General features: G+C 37.5%; 1 protein-coding gene across 2 annotated transcripts in view; it reads left to right on the top strand.

Moving 5' to 3' along the window:
- LOC148651922 (cytosolic phospholipase A2-like) overlaps nucleotides 1-23,102 on the top strand; it is a 30,864-nt gene extending 7,762 nt beyond the window's left edge. For both annotated transcript variants that reach the window (XM_088598241.1, XM_088598242.1), the window contains exons 3-18: nucleotides 1,072-1,153; nucleotides 3,797-3,945; nucleotides 4,481-4,594; nucleotides 5,420-5,457; nucleotides 6,056-6,200; nucleotides 6,815-6,951; nucleotides 8,131-8,353; nucleotides 9,350-9,464; nucleotides 12,438-12,575; nucleotides 15,008-15,100; nucleotides 16,009-16,074; nucleotides 17,125-17,364; nucleotides 18,321-18,505; nucleotides 19,027-19,216; nucleotides 20,294-20,451; nucleotides 20,666-23,102. In XM_088598241.1, the coding sequence (XP_088454367.1) occupies nucleotides 1,072-1,153; nucleotides 3,797-3,945; nucleotides 4,481-4,594; nucleotides 5,420-5,457; nucleotides 6,056-6,200; nucleotides 6,815-6,951; nucleotides 8,131-8,353; nucleotides 9,350-9,464; nucleotides 12,438-12,575; nucleotides 15,008-15,100; nucleotides 16,009-16,074; nucleotides 17,125-17,364; nucleotides 18,321-18,505; nucleotides 19,027-19,216; nucleotides 20,294-20,451; nucleotides 20,666-20,803 (2,211 nt within the window). In that variant the 3' untranslated portion in view covers nucleotides 20,804-23,102. The remainder of the gene's footprint in view (nucleotides 1-1,071; nucleotides 1,154-3,796; nucleotides 3,946-4,480; nucleotides 4,595-5,419; nucleotides 5,458-6,055; nucleotides 6,201-6,814; nucleotides 6,952-8,130; nucleotides 8,354-9,349; nucleotides 9,465-12,437; nucleotides 12,576-15,007; nucleotides 15,101-16,008; nucleotides 16,075-17,124; nucleotides 17,365-18,320; nucleotides 18,506-19,026; nucleotides 19,217-20,293; nucleotides 20,452-20,665) is intronic.
- Nucleotides 23,103-24,394: the final 1,292 nt, after the last annotated feature.

The raw sequence follows: 24,394 nt of genomic DNA, 5'->3' as shown, positions 1-24,394 counted from the left end.
TTGTTTGATCTCATTTTATACTGCAGACTAAAAACTCAGGCTTTTATTTTCTTTACAATACACAGATCCCAGCAAACACTACCCCATTGCTTTTTGTTCTCAACAAATTACATTAGTTTGTTCAGGGAAATAGTGAGAGTTGTCTCTGGAGGAAACAGTAGTAGCAAATTGTGAAACATACAAGAATAGAAGTTCAGGTGGGTAGCTGCGTCAGCATGCGTAGGCTGCAAAGGAACAAGTAATAGGTTTATTCCATGCTGAAAAAAAGAAGAAAGAGAACACAACGTTTCGGCCGTGGAGCCTTCTTCAGGTGTGAGAGAGACAGGGCAGTAGGCAAAGGTAAAGACACTTTACCTTTGCCTACTGCCCTGTCTCTCTCACACCTGAAGAAGGCTCCACGGCCGAAACGTTGTGTTCTCTTTCTTCTTTTTTTCAGCATGGAATAAACCTATTACTTGTTCCTTTACAAGAATAGAAGCCTATCATGTACAGTACTTGAATGAAGTTGCTGAGATGTCTAAGGCAAGCTACAGTATATCTGATAAAGGCTATTGGAAGTTTATGTTTTATTGTGCTACACCCTCCAGTGTCAGAGGTAGTATTGCTTTTAAGGTGTGTGACTATTGTAAATTGTATTATTTATCTTCCATATTCATATTTATTCATGGCTTAAAAGCTTTTTAGTTCATTTGTTTTTACAACAATGGGATTGACATTGTTTCGACTACTTTTTGTCAGGTAATGCTATAAACAATATCAGTACATGCTGTTCTGTGACTTATTCTTAAATTACATGGTTTAATTCCTATTCTTTCAAAAACCCTTTTTAATCTTAATCTATTCAGTCTATTCTTAATCTTTAATCTGTATTTACATTTTACTATTTCCTGGGCAGTGTGTATTATGTTTATGAGTTACGGGAGTTTCTGTGTTTGTCATACATAATAATTGGTAACATTATGAATCAGTGTATTCACTTTAGGGGCCGTAGCGTGTGAAACAAGATTCAGTATTAATCCTAAAAAGATGTCAGTTTTTTGCAAAAAGGGAGTTTTTTTTTTTGTTTTACAGGTGGAGCACCAGTATTCGCACAAGTTCAGAGTGACAGTGGTACGAGCTGAGAATGTCACCAAAGGAGCCCTTGGCGATTTGCGTATGTACTCAGAAACTTATTGACATATTCCAACTCTTCGTGTGTGTCCAATAACTACAAATAAACAGCTCAACTCCAGGGAGCTTAATTTGTATATTTACTACTTGACTCTCATTTCACCTGTGAACGTCACATCATCAAGGTGTAGTGCTTTGAATTGCAAAGATCTCACAGAGACTCTCCTCTCCATTCACCTCAAAACGGTCCACTGACCTTTTGGGTCAGATTATTTCAATGTTTTGACTAGCTTGTTTGCTTTTGTCTGATCAGCGCCATGGTAATGATTGCATTCAATCTTTGGCAGCGATTGCCTGGTCTTGGCCTTTGTTTCATCTGCTTCATATCTGCCCCCACTCTGGCCTCTCTCCACAGCTGGCCTGGTGCTTGCTTAGAAATTTCAGGCCTGGATTCGGGCTTTGCTTCTCAAAGGTGGAGCCAGAGCACTGTCAGCCTTAAAGACACAGTATCTATCCTTAAAAACTGCAGCCGACGATGAAAGACAACTGAGTGAGCCTTAAACTGTTCAAGAACGCTTACGTTTAAGTTCACCGAGCCCACACTTTCGACAACTGCATGTGTCACCAGGAAGATTGATTTGTGTATCGATCTAAAACAGTCCAGAATGTAGAGGCGGTGAAATAGCTTTATAATTTTATTGTTTTAACACTCTCTTCTGTCTTTATATACAAGGCTTATCCCCAACGAGCACTTATTTAAAGACCCCTGTCGTAAGCAAGTGTCAAATCATGTTTAGGAGTAAATCCTGTACCATGCATTCATTTGTAGTGCTTAGTCCAGTAGTTCTGAGTGGTATTGTAGCCCCTAGTTCAAACCAGCCTCTCAGGCAAAGCCTTGGTGACGTTATTTTAAATATCTTCTACATTATGTGTTGCATCTGAAAGGAAAGCAAATGCCATCCTATTAATTAACTGCTATGTCATTTCTAGAGAAAAGAAACCAAAGAAACCCCCCCTTCTTGATTCATGACCTCGATGCGCTGTGTGTTTTTCCCCTGATTTTAATCAGCTATGATTGAGTAATTTTTTTTTTTTGAAATAGCTGTATCTGTCTTTGCAGCTGCCACAGTATGTAAAGGCATCAGCACTGCAGATGTTAACTCTTCAGTTTCTGGGCTAGCTGACAGCAGTTGTTTTGAATCCAGAAATGACAGATGCAAGCTGACACTTGCCATTCCTGGCTATACAGACTGATGACGGTGCAATCGGGTGATAATCAGCACATCACAAAGCAGCTCCATAGGCCATTACGATCATTTAAAACTTGCAGGCCCTCCATTTATGCCTTTTATTTTCTCCAGCACGATGGAATGTGACTTGACGGCAGTAAACAGCAATTAGTTGTTTACGTAAGTCTGTTCATTGCTTCAAAGGCAGAAAACATCATGCCTAGTTCTTGGCTTATTTTCTCAAAAGATTACACAACAGCATTTTTTTGTTTCAGGTATTTCTCAAATGGCTTGTTAATGTAGCAGTCATGCTGATCTTGAAAATCCAGTCTGTTTTCAGGTCTGGATAACTTTATACTTAAGATTTTTTTGAAGGGCATCAAAACCACCTGGAGCACAATAATGCCATGTGTTTTTTGAGCTAACATTGGTCTGTGTTGTACTGTTATCGGCCTAGTGCATTGATCTACTGTGTTGTAACAAAGGAAATAGCAGCAGGGCCACTATCATACAATGCGATCTTGGCATCGAAGAGATACAGTAAAATGAGCAGTTATCTTTTAAGGCCAAGCATGTGCATCTCAGTCATGACAAGACACTGCTTTATTTTCACAACTAAGAAAAAGTACAGATACAAGAAAATGGGAGCTCCAAAAACAGGGAAAGACGTTTTTAACAAGTATTGTAATCACATGTTTGTGGGAAAGCCATGTTGTAGTTTATACCAAATACTTTTTTGCTGTTTTAATAATAATGGATTGATGAGGGTTGTTCGTATTTGCACGTCTATTAATGGCATATGCATTTGTTTATTTATAATCTCTCAAGTACAGCATATATTTTTTCAATCAACTTAAACTAAATATTTACAACTTGAGGACAGATGCAGGAAATGAGAAACAAGCTCTGTGTACATGAGTTCATTCAGCCTCAGTTCTGGTTCTTAGTGTGATGGACATTAATTTGTAGAATAGGAACATAGTCAATTGGACTAATGATGTTTCACCCTTTATTACAGGGAAACTAATTGACAAATGCTAGACGAGCCAGTTCTTTTGAAATACATGAAAAGAACCTCTGATTACTTAAAACTGGTTTGCCACCCCCGAACTAGTGTTAAAAGCTTTAGATCAAAAGATCTGATTCAAGCCCGTGTTCTTTAAAAATGGTCTTTTTACAGTGTATTAAGGCAAATGGTTGAAATTGGGATTTTACCCAGTTAATCCCCAGATTCTGGTCTCTTCTTTAATTTTATCAAGCTACATTTTTTTATCTTTTTTTTTTTGCTAAAATGTGTTTTGGAATTACGTGTCTTTGACAATGGCATGTTTAAGACCATGACAAGGCTTTTTAAAATGCGTTGTGCCTTACCCCAGCCCCCACATACTGTGTGTGAACCAGTGCTTCGAAGACTTCAACTGAACAAAAAAAATGTTTTTAATTTTTTGCGACTGCAGTTGATACTCCAGACCCCTACGTGGAACTGTTCATTTCCTCAGCTCCAGAAAGCAGAAAACGGACAAAGCACATAAACAATGATGTGAATCCGAAGTGGAATGAGACGTTTGAGTTTATTTTGGATCCCAATCAAGAGAATGTGCTCGAGGTGAAAGTCTGACATTTACCCATGAAGCATGCCATCAACTTTGTTTTACTTAATTTGTCAACACCTTGTGCTTCCTTGAATTTTGTATTATTTGAATTATTGTCCTTGATTTAGTTCTGTGTATTATGTAAAATCATTTGTAAAATATCACAAAAATCACATTAAAGGTACAGTACAACTACCACTATAATTTTAATGTGGAACAGCTGCAGTGCTCTTAATGTTGCTACTACATCCTCATCAATCATTCCAATTACATTTTATGGAGAAAACACTCCTTCCTATGTCCTATTGCAGCAATTTCCTTTTCACAGTACTGTACCTTTTTTATGAAAGACCTGCTACAGAGTGCCATTAGGTATTAGCTATTAGGAGGTATAAATATCAGACTAAATTAAAATAATATTTTAAAAATTAAGGGAATAGTTTTCAGGGATTGTATTTGTCTGGGTAATAGTTTCAAGATGTAACTCAGATTTAACCTTCTAAATGTATTAATTCTGTGTGTTATTTGACCTTTTTCTTCTCAATTCAGATAACCTTAATGGATGCCAACTATGTTATGGACGAGACTCTAGGTACTGCTTCATTTCCCATCTCAAGAATCAAAGTGGGACAAACAGACCTGGTTCCATTCCTCATTGGCAAAGTAAGATGTTGATTCACACAATGCAACTGATTATCATTTAACCAAGGCATGATGCTTATTGTCACATTGGGCTCTTTAGATTTTAGGTGCAGTTGTAAAATCCCATCCTGTGATGGAGTGTTCCAGTAAACATCAAGTCATATGGTGGTCCCACTGTTATTTCACACTGGGGCATAATAATTTGCAGAAACTACCCTTATGAAAAAATTCAGCTTCAGTTACATTTTGCTGCTCCAAACGTGTGACAGCAAGGATAGATGCTTTCTCTTGTCTGAAGAATTTGTTTAATGAGCTCCTCTTTTCTGTTTTTTTTTTTACCTTAATGTGTGAACTCTCATTCCCTTTGTGTGTGTGTCTGTGTATTCTTTCTTCTATAGGATGTTTTATTTTTCTTCTTTGTTTTGAAACTTAAAGTCAGTAAAAATAAGGTCTTTTGTTACAGGCCCAGAGCTGTGACTGAACTCTTTGCCCAATTTTATTAGAGGTATATAGAGTATAAAAATACTTCTATACTCTTTCATCTTGAATCCAGTTGAATGCTAATTTAAATTGTTGCATTTGATTTTTTTAATTGTACGTTTTTTTCCTTTTTAGTTTACCTTAACGTGAAATTAGCTATAGCGTATGGATAAATATTATTTCACTGAAGATTTACAATTTGTGTCTTGAGGTACAAGATGAAAAGTAAATATTATGATTTAACTTTTATTGCTCAAAACATTTTTTAACATTCATTGTTTTTTTTTCATGCTTTGTGACTGAATGGTTTATATACTAAATAGTAACATCGCATTTCAATAACTCCAGTATATTTTGTTTTAATAGGTTACTAAGGTGTATTTGGAGATGTCCATCGAGGTGTGGTATGTATCACTTTTTCACATTTATGAACAGTGTGCTCTGCTTTTCAAATATCAAAGCAATCTTGTAAATCTTTGTAGGGGAACACAAAAAACACACTTACGCCAATTTCCTTGAATGTGGCTTTTTGCATTCACATTGTGTGGTTTTTCTGAAAATTCATTTCAAAATAAGATCTCCGCAAGTATTTTATTGTGCTGGAGAACTAGGTATGCATCCTTATGCTGACTTATAGAAAAAGTAATTTCCTAAAACAACAGTGGAAACTTGGTAAAAATGCTGCTTGATTTAACATCATACACAATTAAGCCTATACAGTATGTTACCTATACTGTAAATCCTTCACCATCTGAAGACGTTAATAACTGGGTAATTCTTGTATTTACAGTATCTTTTCTATACCTGGTCAATTATGTTTTATCAGTTTAGTATATGTATTATTTAGGTTAAGGATAAGGTCCATTGTTTTCCTTTCTATATTTTTTCAAACTACAGTAGGTAAAGCGAATAGCATAATGATCCCAGTTATTGCTTTCAGGCTAGGGTTTTTTCTCCTCTGGAGATTAAAGTACCTAACGTTTCTGTACTATGTGTCCCCAGTTCCTCAACTGATTTGCGCTTCAGCATGGCCCTCTGTGACAAAGAAAAGTTATTTCGGGAGAAGCGCAGGGATCGGGTCATGCTGGGAATCAAGAACCTCCTGAAAATGGAGAAAGGTCGTTTTCTTCCGTCGTCAGTTAGAGAAGTGAGTTAAATGATAAGGGAATCCAAATGCCATTACCGCAGCTCCTAAAGTGCTTATGCAGTTTGACCAATGTATTTTTGTAGATTTTCTAAGCACAAACTGTTAAACTGGTCCAATGATGCCAATGAAAGAGTTGTGGCCAGTTCCGGCTGTTAAGAGCCTAGATGGATGGACAAGATAAAAAAGAAGTAACTTGGCACTAAAAAAAAAGATCAGACAAGCACATTGGCTGCTGGCCTGAAGCAGATTATCATGTTGAAGGGTGGTGCAGATGTATCATGAGAAAACTGAAGATATCCGCTGTTCTGCAAGTGTTCATTTCAATATAGCACAGTAACATATTAGACCCAGGTACTGTACAGGTACCGTTTTAACTACAATATCGAGGATTTCCTTTTTCATAGTGTGCTGCAACATTCCCTGACGTAGGGGAGCAGCCACCCAAAGAAACAATAATTATGTACCCCATTGCTCTTACATTTATACTGTATGAGAGAAGAGACAAAACCAGGATATCTTAAAGGCAGTTAAGTGAGAAAGGATGCTAGTTATTGCTCTTTTATTTGAAGTTGACTGCTGTACGTTAAACATCATTGATTCCTTGATGTTGGTAGGTCCCAGTGATAGCTATCCTTGGCTCTGGAGGGGGCTTTCGGGCAATGGTGGGCTTCTCTGGAGTGATGAAGGCTCTGTACGAGTCGGGTGTTTTAGACTGTGCCACGTATGTGGCTGGTCTCTCCGGATCCACATGGTGAGTGTGCTTTGAGCTTCTCCTGTCTGTTTGAGAGCTGGAGGAAGACTCTTTTTTTGCAGTATTTTTTTCAAAAAGAACCTGTGTGCTCAATTTACAGTATATAGATTTGTGGTGAGGAAGTCAGCCCCTTGTCTGCTCATGATGATGATGCCGATGTGAAAGTTGCTCTTTATAAATGAGAATTCTCAGTATATTGATTCAGAAACAAAGAAGGTCTGTACATTTTAGAAAAAAGTTACTCGAGGTTGTGGTGATAATGATGTGTTCTTGATAATGTCTTCTCAGCAATGTTGTACAACTTGACTTTTTTAAAGCTGTAAATAATGTATCATATTAATTATAGTTAAATATAATTGTTTAATTATAGTTAGGACTTAATATCATGGTGTATGTTTAAGAAAATACTGGATTTATTTTATTGTAACAGCTAATTAAGGTTCAGTAAGACTGAAACTATTTTTGAATTTAAGGTTTCAATAAGAATGAAAACACTTTTGTAATATTTTGTCTGATTTCTTGTGACACACTATATAATCGTTATTAACAAAATGCAGTTTTAACAGTCTCTATCTAGAAAATTGACGTATTTTTAATAAATGTAATATAGATTCTGATAGTACAGTTTTCCCCCTAGAGGAATATAATATATTATCCAATTTATCAAAATCAACTCTGTTGTTAATAAAAAAAAATACTGAACACCACTCGGATATCCTTTTGTAACTGGTAACCAGTTAAACAAAGGAATATAGTTTACAACTACAATACAGTATGTATCTTAAAAGAGCTTTCACTTTCTGAAAAGCAAATCTCATCATTACACATGGATAAGCTTTTTGACTACCGCTTTTTGATCGTATTAAACATAGAAAACGAAAACATACAGAAATATATAAAATGAATACAGAATCTGTTTCTAATTTACACAGGGTAAGGCTACGATCACAGCACAGTTTTTTTTTTTTAACAGTTCTAGAAAAAACTAAATACGTTGTGCATTGACCAAGAACCCATTTTCTGAAACTGAAATTCTCCAGTAGTATTTCAAGTGATGTTCTTGATGAGACTTCTTTGAGCCTGACCTGAGTAAATGTAGCCCAGTTTTCCTGTAAAAGCAAGCCATAAGAGGCAGGTTGTTTCTGAATGGGTATTCCATTGCCTTCCCCTTCGCCACAGGTACATGTCTACACTGTATTCCCACCCCGACTTCCCAGCAAAAGGCCCTAAGGAAATCAACCAAGAGGTGATGAAGAGTGTCAGCAGCAACCCCCTCTTCCTCCTCCTGCCACAGCACATCAAGCGCTACATCGAGGCCCTCTGGAGGAAAAAGGCCTCTGGGCAGCCTGTCACCTTCACTGACATTTTTGGCATGCTCATTGGAGAGACCCTAATCCCAGGAGTAAGTTCCCAGACTTCTACAAGTTATTTTTGATAACCCTGTCGCTGAGTCTTAGTACATAGAATATCCACCCTTCCACTTTCTAACTGCTAAAACCAAGTCAGGGTCGCAGAGGAGTCGGAGCCTAGCCTGGCAAGCAACAGGAAGAAAAGCAGGATACACCCTGGGTGGGACGCCAGTCCATTGCAGGGCTGACACAGGCACAAACACAGACATTCACACTCACGTCTATGACCGATTTACCCAAAAGCCAATTCATCTACCATGATGTTTTGGGACTGTGGGAGAAAACTGGAGCACCTTGTGGAAACCCATGCAAACACAAGGAGAACATACAAACTATAGCACCCTGGGTCCAGAATTGAACACGGGCTCAATGCTGCGAGACAGCAATGCTAACCACTGCGCCACAATGTCGCCACATACTTTGGAAGATAGGCCCTTCCTGTCTGAAGACTACATTTGCAGAAGTAAATGGGGTGCAGTTTGTGCAATCTCTGAAATGCACATGCTGACCTGCTATACTTATCTGCAGGTCTTCAGCTTTTCCTTTCCAGTAAATCATGATCATATAACTAATAAAAGGTCACCTCCTATTTATATAAAAATAGCAAAATCAGGCTATTTGTATGGCCAGCTATTTTAAGCTCACATTGGCTTTCCTCTTGTTTTTAATGCTCTTTGTTCATCAGAACAAGTATTTCTAGGGACCGTTCAGATGAACCAAGATACAGAGACACCTTTGTTTTCATCAGCTTAATTCTGCATCCGATGCAAATGACTCTTTTCACCTTGTGGTGACATGTTACTATATTGAGGAGTCCCAGATCAGAAGCACCTTGTCCATCAGGAACATTACTTGCAAATGCTTTTCTGTGCTGCTTGACATGGCTAATTTTTAAATTGAGACCAGACAATATAAAACTGATTTGGAATATCTTATCCAAGAAATACTTCTTGTTATTAACACAGGGATGTATGTTATTTGCCCAACAGAGAATGGACACTAAAATGAGCCACATGCAGGACAAGATCAATGAAGGCCAATGTCCAATGCCTTTGTTTACATGCCTGCATGTCAAACCTGATGTCTCAGAACTTATGTTTGCAGGTAAGGATGTGTGTTCCTGTCCTGCTAGTTGCTTGAATGTGGTGAGCTGTGAATTCTTTCCCAGCTTCTGATTCTGAAATGATACAAAAGAACACAAGCCATTTCCTGCTGTACAAATCATCAATCTTTGTAAGATGTGCTGATTGGTTTCCTTTTGGTTTCTTGCACTTTATTAAAATAAGAAGTTAGAAGGAGTTATTGTAAGGCCAAGTAGAAGATGCACCTGAAAATCGCAATTCCTGGAAATCAATGGGGTCCAATTATTTTACTTGAGGGCTGGTGTTTTGTGGCTGCTTGTTGGCTTAACTAGACCAATTAGACAGCTTCGCCCATCTCTATTGGTGCTGCAGTTTTAAAGACAGCTGGCCCTTTAGGACTTGACCAAGATTGGTCACACCTTCTAAAGTGTTGGCCTTGTGTGATCGCAGGCAAGCACGTGACGGCAGTGGATCTGTGTTTTGTAAAACAGTGACTTTGTAAGTAATTCATTGTTTTTGCAGGAGGAGAGTTTTTCAGCGCTTGCTTCTGCTTGCTGATGATAAGCATATCGCCACATGCTATGTTTCTTATCGCTTTCAGCTTCTAATGGAGTTGTGAGCTAGAGAAATCATAAACTGATATTTGTGGTTTACTGTATATTGACATTCATGGAGGTGACTCACAATATTTTTCTCTTAGCTTCATCTCAGTATTGACACAGAACTGGATATCACATATTTTGTATCTCCCACATACTGTAGATGTGTACTCTATTTATAGTTAGGTTAGTTTGCATGCTGATATTCAAATGATAAGAAAATAAAGGTTATGAGAAACTCAGCTGAAATCTTTAGAGTATAAAGCTCAGAATCTTCTGATTATACTGTATGTTGGTTCTTTGAGCTGACTCGGCACGAAATGACCACCCTGGATCATCAAGCGCTACTACAGATCAACATAAGAATGTTCACGTTTTGCTAATGGTGTCAGTCACATTATGACCTCAGTCATCCTGCCTTTCCAAAATAGATGAACAGAATGTCTTGTACATCATTTTTAGATGATTTGACCCTTCTTTTCCTTCATATTTTTCACTAAATACTTCAATGTAAATAAATTTACATTTGTACAGTTATTGTGCGAGAGTCAGGTATTAGACCTGACAATTCTGTGCTGCCACTCATCAAATTATGCAGTAGCTACATTCCTGGTATTGACAACCAAATAATAATCTAAATATATTATAATTACCCTAGGCATAGTGATAACATTCATGGATTTTACACCATAATTTGGGTGATTTGTTTCTATTGTATTCAGTCATCAAATAAATAACAAAAGATTAAGGAAATACACAACATTAAAACTGTTAAGGTGAGGATACATTTATATGAATTCTAGGAATAAAGCAACGCGGTAATGAACATGGTACATTTGATACTGAAAGACCAAAGCAATCCTGATTACTACCCTAATCATTGTATTTCCATTCTCTAAAATACAATTTTTGATAGAATTGGAGGACATTGGGATTTTCTTAAAAATGATACAGGTTATTTAAAACACATGTTCTTAACCTCTGTAAAAAGAAAATTAAAATATTTTTAGCCTGGTTTTGTATAGACATGCTTTGATGAAGACGAATTAAGTTCTGTGCTGGTCTCTTTTAAGTCTGCACTGTCTCATCTTTACTCCGCAGTGACAAACTAGGAGAGCAGTTTACATATTGAAATACAATCTCAAAACTGAGTAAGCATGCCGAGTTTTCCTTTTATCCCTTAAACAAAGGATCATATAATGTGACATATGAGTTTAGCATTCCTAGTTAATTTTACTTTTCATTATTTTTTTACAACAATCCATGTGTACCTCAGGCAACTATGTTTCAGTTTAGTATATTGGTGTAACTCGTTTAATTTCTTTTCACGATTTCTTCACAAAATTCTGTGTGTTACCCCAAAACAACTGTTTCACGTGGAATGACAACATCCAAGAATCGGGTGCTTTGTGAATCTTTATTGAATATTTGAACTATAGCAAGTTACAGCTTGACCCGCTTGGCTGAGGGGTAGCCCCTGCCAGAGGCCAAGGAGGCTGGGACCCCAAAGGAGAGTAATTAGCTGAGGGGTGCACTGGGGCTAAGGATCTGCACCTGTGGCTGGAAGGTTGCCGGTTCAAATCCCACGTCCGGCAGAGGAATCCTACTCCGTTGGGCCCCTGAGCAAGGCCCTTAACCCCAACTGCACCAGGGGTGCCATATACAGTAAATGGCTGACCCTGGTTCCTGAACCCCAAAGCTTCTCTCTCCCCATCTGTGTGCCTGTGTGTCTCATGGAGAGCAAGCTGGGGTATGGGAAAAGACAAATTTCTGAAGCAAGAAATTGTATACGGCTAATAATATGATCTTATCTTATCTTAGCTATAGAGTGGCTGCTAATGTGGAGATGGGGGTGCTTGTGAGAATGAGGTGTTTGCATGAGATATCTGTAACTAACACCTGGGTGAAAGAAATTGGCTTCTTGGTTACTATCCCTCCTGAATGTCGTGGAATCCCTCCATTGCCGTAGTTTGGTCAAAGCCTAATTCAGGCAGAGGAGAGGAGCGATTCGAAAAGTGAACGTTATTGGGGTAGCTCACCTGACTGAGGTGAACCACAACCTGTCTGCAGGGATGGGGCTATCTGAGTTCCCTTCCCCCCGCCACCACCACCTTTTTTTCCATGAAGGATGAGCCAGGGAGCTGCAGTGAGAACAAAGTGACATCAGAGTAGGGTGAAAATGTAACCTCTGAGTGAGTCAACAGGAAGATCTTTACAGTATACATAGATAGACGGACGAGTGAGAGATTAAAAATGCTCCATTGGGTGAAATGTGTGTCATATTTAAAATACAAAAAGTGGGATCAGGTTCTGAATCTTGTGTGTAAGTATACTGAGAGATGAATATATATCCAGACAGAGGAAATAATGTGTTCCAATCTTTCTTTATTCTGCAGATTGGGTTGAGTTTAGCCCCTATGAGATAGGGATGGCTAAATATGGCACTTTCATGACTCCTGATCGCTTTGGAAGCAAGTTTTATATGGGCACTGTGGTGAAGAAATATGAAGAGAACCCACTGCATTTTCTCATGGGTAAGAGTCACCTTGCAGGATATGACTAAGGGATAAAGGGTACTGTCACTCTGAGCAGCAGGTATTGTATAAGAACAAAAGTCTACTCATGAGAAGAGAATGTTTGGAGGGCCTAGTATCAGGGTAGCATGAACAAAGAATCTGCTTTCTCCTTTGTTTTCGGATACCTACTGTACTTGCAGTAATCACAGTGTTTTCATTTCTGTAAACACCTGTGAGAAAACTGACTTGATGTTGCAATTTGGAAGCATGTTTACTAACCTGAGGTCTATTTATATCAGTGTGTGTTTGCCCACCCAGGGCAATGAGTCAGAAAAACGTCTAAAAAAAAAGATTCTGCTTAATAATCAGTAATTATCAAATTTGAAGACTTTTTGGAGCTTATGGCCCCAGCTTTAGATAATTGCTGTGGAACGCTGCACAAAATCACAAGTTGGAATGGGAGGGCATGTCGGTGTTTTTCTCTTTTTCTGTCCATGTCAGACTGTAGCACAGAAGAGCAGAAAGATTTTAAAGTACTTCTGATGTGTGCTGTCAGAGAGACGAGGAATTCACACTGAGGTGGAGAGGAGATGATATTATAGCAAAAGAGAGCAAGGAATGTACAGTAGTACAGCAAACAGTTTAACAGACTAATTAGGGGGAATGAATGTCTGTTATTGTCCGATTCAATTAAATACTATTTTTTCAGCCAAAAAACAGTATTATTTTGGCTCATTTTATAACAACATTATAACAAATTCAATGAAAATTGTTCTTTATATCATAAAAATACAAGCACTATATTAAGTACAGTGTAAGTATGCTGTTGTGTAAAATTTGCAGCTAAAGCATACGAAACGCAGACAACACCCACCATAAGCAAGTGACCTACCTCTACAGAGCACTATGATATTTCTGAATTTAAAAAACCTACAGTATGTTATTTTCATTTTCACCTTGTTTTATTGTTTGTACAAAAACTGGTATTTCTGATTTTACAGACAAAATTTCAGTTTTTCCAGATTTTTTTTTATCGGTGGTATCATTTAAAACAATAATGTTTTTGAAATGTTAGGGAAAGAAAATAATTAATAATGGCTTGAACTTATATAGCGCTTTTCTGGACACTCCACACAAAGCGCTTTACAGGTAATGGGGACTCCCCTCCACCACCACCAATGTGCAGCCCCACCTGGATGATGCGATGGCAGCCATAGTGCGCCAGAACGCTCACCACACATCAGCTATTAGTGGGGAAGAGAGGAAAGTAATTAAGCCAATTCATAGATTGGGATTATTAGGAGGCCATGATTGGTAAGGGCCAATGGGAAATTTGGCCAGGACACCGAGGTTACACCCCTACTCTTTTCGAGAATGTCTATTGGATTTTTAATGACCATAGAGAGTCAGGACCTCTGTTTTACGTCTCATCCGAAGGACGGCATCTGTTTACAGTGTAGTGTCTCGATCACTATACTGGGGCATTAGGACCCACACAGACCACAGGGTTAGCGCCCCCTGCTGGCCCCACTAACACCACTTCCAGCAGCAACCTTAGTTTTCCCAGGAGGTCTCCCATCCAGGTACTGACCAGGCTCACACCTGCTTAGCTTCAGGGGGTTGCTAGAAAAGAAATCTAGAAAGTGAAAGGACGATGAATGGGTACCTGATTGTGTTCCTATATGACCAGAATCCTTAGCTCTTACAACTTAGCATGTGGGTTTCTTTACAGGAACCAATTTAAAAGGTCTTGGGTGTGGATTCTCATACAGTATTCTTCAATTCTTTTGTTATTAAATATTTGATAATTTAATAGAGGACACTCAGAGCAAATACAGTACACCAAGAAATGTGTCAGCATATTTCCCTACAAGGGGCAATCAATTGTAATAAATAAGGAAAGGAAAACTTAATAATCATCAGCATTTGTAAAGACTGAATACTATTTGGAGACACATTATAAGTAGTCTTGGTGTTTTGTGAAGCTAATTAGTATCAGTATGGCATGTTACAGTACACATAGACATTCTTTTCATGCAAATAGACTTGTGTGTGTTCAAGACTTAGTTTTTTAATGGCTTCTAATAGATTTTTTTAAAGTATTTCTTGTTATTGAGAGAAGCAAAGCAAGGAAAAGCTACAGTAAGTAGCAAAAAATTATCTAACAGTACTGTTAGGTTTTAAGTTCCTTTTAGCAAATAATGTTGAAGAAAAGTTGTGGGGCAATTCCTCAACCTTGGTCTTTAGGTCTTTGGGAAAAGAATACATGATGTACTCTGTGGAATGATGCAATTTAGTTATAATAAGTGTAGGTGATCCTACTTAGTCTGACTCCTTTTTTACTGAATGAATAGCAAGGACACAGTAACAGTAAGACCAGTTTACTCGCAAGAGAATAAATAAATAGATTTTATGTTAGCACATGGTAATAGAAGACTCTTTTTTTGCAGGTGTCTGGGGAAGTGCTTTTTCCATTCTCTTCAACAGAGTCCTCGGAGTCTCCCGTTCCAATGACTGTGGCTCTACAATGGAGGAGGAGCTTGGTAAGAAATGTCCTGGATTTTTAAGTAAAATCACCTGGGCAACGCAGAACACCTGCAGTGTCGTCCATTCTGCTTACTTCACTTTGTAACATTAGTATTGATAAAGTTTTCTATGTGAGTAAACTGGTCCTTCTTCTTACTAACTTAAGAGTTTGATCAATGTCTTATATCCGAAGTTTTAGTGGGCAGGGGAAGGTACTGAATTTTCCTCTTTATGGTATCTACTTATTTTGTTATTCATAGAATGAATTTTACAAAGTACTCGATTTATAGAACCGCCCATGTTAACTTAACTTAACCCATGTAAATTTGGAACTCATGTGAGATATTAATTACTAGCAACCTTGAAAAAACCCTCAAGTTGATGTGCTTACAGACTTATCCCTTTATTTGTCATATTTCTGTCTGCTTAAAAAAGCATTTAAACACAATTGCTCATAATCGTTATGATTTCTTTCCCATGCTCCTGCGGCTCTTCTTAATAAAGGCACGTCCTCGAGGAACTAGGATATATTTTGCAAGGGATAACGGACGAATCAAAGCGTTCCTTTGAAGAGATAATTTTGCATGAAATCTAATTAAATTAAATCCAATCCAATCAAAGTATATGTTTAAATGTCTCTAATCCACCCTGATGCTGAGCGGTCTAGTTTGGATACTGTATGCTAGTATTTCTGGCAATATGAGTGTCAGTGGATTGAGTGGAGGGTTACAGTATGTCGGAGTGTGAGCTGCAGACGAACGAGCAGAGCTTAACTCCACGCTGAAAAGTAAAATAAAACAAAGGTTGGTTTTTCTTCTTTGTGCTTTACAGTAGGGAATTAATCTCGACTGGTCCCATAAAGATAGACCACTGTTTTTTAGCAGATTTAACTTTGTGATCTAAATGGCCATGTCCTCTTTCTCAGAACAAATAAAGCCTGAACACATTTTGGGGGAGGATAGCATGGACAATGACGACGAGCCTCGGAAAGGTGAACATTGCCCACCTGCAGTGTGCAACGGCGTCTTCTGATGTATCAATATGAGGTGTCTTATGCAAAATCACTTAAAGGGGAACTGCATTAAATTATTACAGTTATTAAATCTCAGTGCCAAAATAAATTCATTGATGTTAAAGAAAAACAATCATGAACTTTGTGAAAGTACTGTAAGTCGCAACAGTACTTTGCCACAAACCCTGGCCTCGCCACAGGCGAGAGTGAGAGTTCACACGAATTGAGACGTGGTGCGGCCCTTCCTGCTCACTAGTCACTATAATGACTAATGTAATAGGATGATCGAGCGAATAAGTACAGGTTGTGCAGCAGATGTTTCACAACAGAAAATTTCCAACGGAATCTACATGGGGAGTAACAATTAAGTTGGATTTGTCAGTAAAAATATTGAGAGCAATATTTCTATTGGATTAAAAGAGACGTATTCACAAGCCTGCTTCTTTTGTTGCCTCGTTCTGAATCGCAGAACACAGCACTGCGCATACCTGGAAATTTAGTCTATTTGGTGATGTAAATTGGGGGTTTTACAAGTTATTGTATACGTTTTACTTTTATTGTGGTTTGCAATGCATTTATCCTTGCTGCTTCTTTTTAATCCCGAAATATAAAAATAATTTTACAGTTCCCCTTTAAAGACTTTTTAACTTTTTAGACCACAGATAAGCAAACTCTGTTTTTCTATCATTTAATCGATCCACCCTTCGACACTTGCATGTCCATAAACAGTTTGAATTGTGCTTTAACATATTCTGATTCAGTGCATGTTAAATATTAGTATCACATCACTTATGGGATACATGATAAAATCACATAAAACACGTTGTGTGATGTGATGAGATCCTTGTATCAGTTAGCTTCTGACAACCAAAGTAGCCTCTCACTTGTAAGCCTTATTACATTCTTATGTTCTTCAAGCATTAAGAAAAATGTTGAGTGTTTAAGTGTCAAGTATAAGTGCCACCCTTGGTATTTGGATGTGACTTATGTGTTGTTCTGAGATGTTGCTTTTTTGCTGCCTCTTCTTAGGCGGGACAGAGAGCCTGGAAGTAGAAGAGGAATTCCAAAAGAAAGCTCAGGCTAGCTGGGTACAGCGCATGTTCACTACTTTGGTCAGCGACTCCACCCTTTTTAACACGCGAGAGGGCCGTGCCGGGAAAGTGCACAACTTCATGTTGGGCCTTAACCTCAACACTACGCTCCCTTACTCTCCATTCGGAGACTTGATGTGCCAGACCTCCGTGGATGAAGAGGATTCAGCTGTCACAGGTATGGAGATGACTCCATAATAATAATTAATAACCACTTATTTTAAAATAAATTAATTGTACATACAGTGGTGTGAAAAAGTGTTTGCCCCCTTCCTGATTTCTTATTTTTTTGCATGTTTGTCACACTGAAATGTTTCAGATCATCAAACAAATTGAAATATTAGACAAAGATAACACAAGTAAACACAAAATGCAGTTTTTAAATGAAGGTTTTTATTATTAAGGGGAAAAAAATCCAAACCTACATGGCCCTGTTTAAAAAGTGATTGGGCCACCCTTAGCAGCAACAACTACAATCAAGCATTTGCGATAACTGGCAATGAGTCTTTTACAGCGCTGTGGAGGAATTTTGGCCCACTCATCTTTGCAGAATTGTTGTAGTTCAGCCACATTGGAGGAAATTTCCAGATTGTGAGCATGCACAGCACACATATGATTAGTTTCTCAAATGTATTTTGTCATTTCAATATTTTTCCATGATTTTTTTTAGAAGGGTGTATTGATTAAGGAATGAAAGTGTTTGGAATTGCTTATTCTTGTCAGTTTTAGTCCTTATTTAGTTGCAACTTCAAGCGCTATATTTTGCAGATTTTCGTCAGGAGTGTAAAAAATGATATCTTAATAGAAGACATACTGTAATAAAGGTTTTGTGTCTTTAACACCTTGTAGTTGACATTCTATGTTTTACTTTAATAAACAACACCTATACGTTGGCCCGGTTACTAATTTAACAATATTAAAGAGCACCAGAAAATGCCATGGACTGTTTTGTTCTTAGGGAATGGAAATATGCAAGTCATCATCATCAGTAATTAATAAACACTGCAGTGTGTCTTTTGACATATTTCGTTTTTAAGAAAGTCAAGTAGAGCCGTTGCAGATTTAAGCTTGCTTTTGTGTATTACTTTTTTTCTGTGGGCAAATCGCTTATTTTTTGTTCTGCGCAATTCCCAGACCCAGATGAGTTTGACCGGATATATGAGCCTCTAGATGTGAAGAGCAAGAAGATTCATGTGGTCGACAGTGGCCTGACCTTCAACCTCCCATACCCCTTGATACTGCGGCCACAGAGAGGAGTTGACCTGATCATCTCCTTCGATTTCTCTGCCCGGCCCAGTGACTCCAGTCCTCCATTCAAGGTCAGTCATCAGCTGTGTGGCAGCTCATGCTCAGGCATTGTGCAGCTTTTGTGTGACGCCCATGAATATGTACATTTCACTTTCATTAATTCATGAAGAGGGTCCCTTGTTGGTAGTTACATTTTGATTTTATTTTCGGTAGAAAATAGTTTGATGTTTGAGACGCACTTACTGTATGTCCTACATGAACTGCAGTTTGGTGAAATTCTAAACAATACAAGAAATAATCTTAATAATATATTAGGAAATATCAGTCTGAAATTTAAATTAGGTGCACCTATTTTGAATTGATAATGGGTTAGTAAAAAATAATTTTACGATTAAATTGTAAAACAGTAACTGATGGATGAGGCACTGCAGAAATGGCAATTATTCCCATCTTGTAATACCCTAAAAGGAAACCTATTCTAATCCTTTTATTAAATAAATATTTTTCTTAAAAATGACAGATTTTATTTTGTGGTAAGTTTTCCCCTATACTTTTTAATAATTAACTCGGCGGTTGTGGTTGTTCTCTTTAGGAGCTGTTGCTGGCAGAGAAATGGGCCAGGATGAACAAGTTGCCCTTCCCAAAGATTGACCCAAAAGTGTTTGACAGGGAAGGCTTGAAGGAGTGTTATGTCTTCAAACCCAGAAAGGGGGACAAAAGCTGCCCTACAATTATCCACTTTGTGCTAGCCAATATTGACTTCAGAAACTTCAAGGCTCCAGGTAACAATGGGAAATGTGTATTTATGCATAGAAATATGTTTGCATTTGCATATTTGTTCATCATCTTAAGCCCTTAATACATTTACTATGTTTTCTTGACTCCTGGGGTCTAGAGTATTTCCTTGGTCCAACAATGAGCTGCTTCTCGTAATCTTGGTAAAGCTCACTACTCCTTCAGTCTCATAATGTTAGAATCTTATTTTTTATCTAGGCTCTCTATTTCTTTTTACGTCTTGGAACGCTTAGATTTGGGTCTGCAGTTTCTGTATAGTTTTTGTTTACCTTGTATATTATATAAATTCAAGAAACAAACGCAGCACTCTTGGAACAAAACAGTAGTGTAATTTACAGATTCTCAACCAAAATAATCCAATTAAGCAGTATGCTTTTGGACTGTGGGAGGAAACCAGAGCACCTAGAGGAAACCTACACAAACTCCACACAGAAAGCACACCATGTCCAGCAGTACTAACCCCTGTGTCACCGACAAAAATAATGTCTGTAATAATTTTGATAAGAGAAATTGTTTTGGAGTATGTAGCCATTATTACAGTATACTTGGATATCAACTTCAATTATCATTGTGTATAACCCACTCTTGGTCACGCAGAAGGTTTTGTTTTTAAAGCAGATTTATTTTTACAGGCTGATCATTTATGACACTATCTGTGATCCTGCACAAAGCACAAATAAAATTCCATCTAAGCACATAACAATTGATACCAGAAAGACATATCACTGTAGAATACGTCTATTGTACTGACAATTCCTGATCACATAATGTTTCAAAAAAGGATTCCTGTTGGTTTTGTCCATAAAGTCTACCACCACCTTGTTCCGTGAAGGTCTCTCTCAAAAGTATTCTGACAAACAAGATTTGTGCTTGAGTCGGCTCCTCCATTCATCTTACCCAGTGATTCAGCTTAAATACTGACTAAGTTGACTTTTCTCACATTGTAAATGTGTCAGTTGTCTTTTGTTACAATACAAATAACCCACAGTACAGTAATATCTCTTTATCTAAAGTAGCTTCATGAGCCATATAACAGCATATTTGATGTTTTTTTTTGTGTAAAGGGGTTCCGCGAGAAACTGAAAAGGAGAAGGAGTTTGCTGATTTTGATATATTTGATGATCCTCAGACCCCATATTCCACCTTCAACTTTCAATACTCGAACTCGGCCTTCACTCAGCTACACAACCTGATGGAGTTCAACACACTCAACAATATTGAGGTAAGGCAGCACATTTTCATTGTCAAATGACTGTTTTAACAAGATGCTAGTGTAACTCATACTATATTGAGGATTTTGAATGGAGAGAGCTGTGAGAAATTAACGGAAACAATAATTCAGTGCTGTAGAGTGCTTGTAGTCTGTAGAAGTTTCCAGAAATAAGATTGAGAATGACAGAATGTGTATATGTATCTTTATTTTTAATTGGTTTCAGGTGATTAAAGAAGCCATCAAGGAAAGTGTACTGTTCAGAAGGGAGAATCCTTCCCGCTGCTCTGTCTCTCTGTCACTCAACGAAATTGAAACAAGAAAGTTTTTGAAAAAAGAACATCGTGGAAAACTCCATATCTAACAGAGCCAGTACTCTCAAGTGGATTTCACAGCACAATGGTTACACAACTCCTGGATGCATTCATGTGGACCAACTACAGACTTAACTAAAGAATTTCTCAGAACCTGGTACAGAATGTTTGCTATGATTAAAGATGAAGAACGATGACAACAGTGAGGCATGGAAACTGAAAACAAGGCCCACTGCTGTCACCTGTCTTAATCACTATCAATGTATTTCAATCTAATCTGACTACTTGTGGTCCAGATATCTTAGAGGGGTTGTTTTTAAACTTTATGTTCCTATTGCAGCAACTCATTTGATGAGGTTTTACACTTTTACATTTTTAGAAAGTTTTAGAAAGTTACTGATTAGGTTACTGTGTGTAACACCATGATTTTATAGGTAGTACTTATTAAATAAGAAATTGTAAGGCATTATTCCTTGCATATGTTTCTTTCAGTGCCTGGTCAATATATGCTTCATGATTAATATTCACTAGAGAACACCATTACCTAGCCATTACAGGCAACTGCAGAAGTTTCTGTTAGTTGTTTTTTTTAATTAAATGTTAGACTTTTTTAAAAACAGAAATAACTTTTAATGAATAGTTGTTTAGTTAGTTGACATGGTACACCTTACATGTTAGAGCACAATTCAGTAGTTTTTTTTAGTGATAAATAACCATGCTCAGTGAATGTATATAGACAGACCAGACATATATATATATAGACAATGGTGCAATTTAAAATCCAGAACAGTGCTGGTTTTCACTTCCAGTAATGCAAAAATAACATTTTTACTATTTGAAGTGTTGCCTTTTCATTGTCTTTGAACTATAATTGTTATTACTGGATTGTACTGGATTCAATTTGAAGGGTTAGTACATTTATGATTTGATCTCACAGATTGAATTCTTTGAGAAGAAACAAGAGACTAAGTTTGTTGTTGAGCATTTTTTTAAATTAGATGTGTATATTGATTTGTGGCTGACAACAATGTAGAAGTTGAATCATTTTGAGTCTTTTGAATGTTACCCATTTTCTGTAACTGTAAACCCATTGTAACATTATATTTTATCTTTTGTTACAGTTAAACATACGGTCCAACCTGGTTTGGGGACATTTTGCAATTCAAAAACATACCTTATGCCTTATACATGCTGTAAACAAACTACTAAATGCATTATTTATAATTAGTTACGTATGTGTAGCAAAAGAGATGTGGGATGTGGGAAATGTTATTGCAGAAATAATTCCTTTACGTTATTTGTATTTTTTTCTATAAACTGTTATTTCAGGCTTCATTAGTTTATACATCCTTTTAAAGAAAGTTATTTCCTCTGACATTGTTTGCGTTGTGTAAATGCCAGTAGGGAGGAATTTGTCTTAAAGTTTCGAGTCCATGAATCACCATGTATCATGACCATGTGCTTTTAATCTTGTTCTGCAACGGATCTAAGGAATTGCGTAGCAACCTAATGGTCAAGGATAAAGCACTGTCAATTTTTTCCTGCCTTTTTCAATATTAAGTTATGTATTGCGACATATGCACAGTGAAGTCAAACCTAATATCTAATATTTACAGATTGTGCAATTGCCAGATTTTGGCACTCAGGAAAAGGAAGCATTATTTGACCCCAAGATTACATAAGATTACCAACAGCCCTGCTACACAGAAAGAATGAGTACAACACAGGACATTTTCTCAACTGAACACAAAATTGCTGTTTGTGCTCTTGAGTTTATGACAAGTGTTTCTTGTATTTATGTTACTAAATTCATAGAGAGAAAGTGTCTCCAGTGGTTTTATATGTTCTGGTTGTAGACTTTTTTAGGTAATATTGGATAACACCATCCTATAACATTTACACAAACATAGCCCAGGTTTAAGTGTACGAGTTTAGGCCAGTTACACATTGAAGTCATATAATTAGAAGAAGAAATAGCAGAAAAAAAAGAAAATAGTTTTCAAACTGGTGATATATTTTTGTTCTTTATGAAATCTGTATTTAGTTCCAAGTATTTAACGTTTACATCTTTCATGTGCATTACTTATCTGAATTTACTGGTATCACTATATACGTTCATATACAAACTAGCCTCTTCTATCATATTTATATATTAAATATTAAATGTTTTAGTACAACAGTGAATCTCTTATTGTTAACTTTGTAAATTAATATAACTCAAGATTACCTTAAAATGAATGTGCGGTTTAAACATGTAAAGAATTGTGATAAAATCAGTGATTAACAGTGTATCAACAATGAAAGTTTTTGTAACTGCTGAATTAAAAAAAAAACATACTTCAATTATAATCCTGCTGTCTAAATGCCACAGGAATCTCAATACGCTTATTGGTTTTCTACCTTATAATCCAATGTGCATGACTATTATGTTTGTGTCAAAAAGGTTAAATCTTATGTCTTATAAAAACATATAATAGGTTTATTCCATCCCGAAAAGAGAAGAAAGAAAACAACTTTTCGGCCATGGTGCCTTCTTCAAGTGTGAGAAAGACAGGGCAGTAACCAAAACAATGATTAAAGAAAGGTAATTACCTTTGCTTACTGCCCCGTCTTTCTCACACCTGAAGAAGGCTCCACGGCCAAAACGTTGTTTTTTCTTCTTTTTTTTCAGCATGGAATAAACCTATTACTTGTTCCTTTGCAGCCTACGAATGCTGATGCAGCTACCCACCTGAACTACTTATAAGAACATACAGTAAGCCAGGTACAAACGAAAAAGCCCATCTAGCAAATTTGGTAGCTAGTAGCTAACTGATTGGAAGATCTCATCCAGCTGTTTCTTGAAAGATGCCAGGGTTTTGCATTGATCAGCATGGTTATGTAGTTTAGTCCTGACTCCCACAATCCTTTGGGTAAAGAAGTACCTCCTGTTCACAGTTTTAAATTCTAAAGGTAGAGGTACAGTAGGTTCCATTCTTATTCTCTAGTTTGTGTTTCACTCATCTTACAGCACATGCTGCAGTCCTCACACCACAAATTTAAGTTTTCACAAAATGATGCGCACAGACATTATCATTTGGAAAGATGCCACAGTCTCCTCTGATAACAGAAAGCAGCAGGAGCTGCACTGCAGCATGTCAATGGCAAGGGAAAAGGTGCAGTGCATTGCAGAACCTGGTTTTGCACTGTTATTCCACTTTACAGTTTGTATCTTGCAGCATTATCATCTGTTGTGCAGTGAAGGTAACTGTCATGGGGTCAGAACAACAGTGATGACAAGGACGTCTACATTGACCAAGAGGGGCATCAGGACAAGCAACATATTTTCTTTTGAGGGCATCCGTAATCTTATGAGCGATGGTGTCACAATCGTAATCCCTCTTCTTAAGGGTACTCCGGCTCATTCTTATTTTTTCTAATTACGTGCACCTTCCCCTCCTTATTAAGCCTGGCCCTCTCGCTACTCTGGGCTCTACATTGGAAGATGGATGCCCAGAGGCCCGCCTACCATCAAGTCCCCCTACGTACACAGCTTGTGGGCTTAGGCCTCCTATCGGCGTCCTGACCCCGCTGAGTCCGGGGCTCAGAGTGCCTTCCCTCATCATCCAGTTTTATTCCATGTCCATGTACCGGATCACATT

Source organism: Lepisosteus platostomus, chromosome 11 (genome assembly GCF_059453375.1).
Source record: "Lepisosteus platostomus isolate fLepPlt1 chromosome 11, fLepPlt1.hap1, whole genome shotgun sequence".
Classification (NCBI taxonomy): Eukaryota; Metazoa; Chordata; class Actinopteri; order Semionotiformes; family Lepisosteidae; genus Lepisosteus; species Lepisosteus platostomus.
The sequence above is the reverse complement of the archived record's forward strand: the minus strand, read 5'-3'. Positions and strand labels throughout refer to the sequence as shown.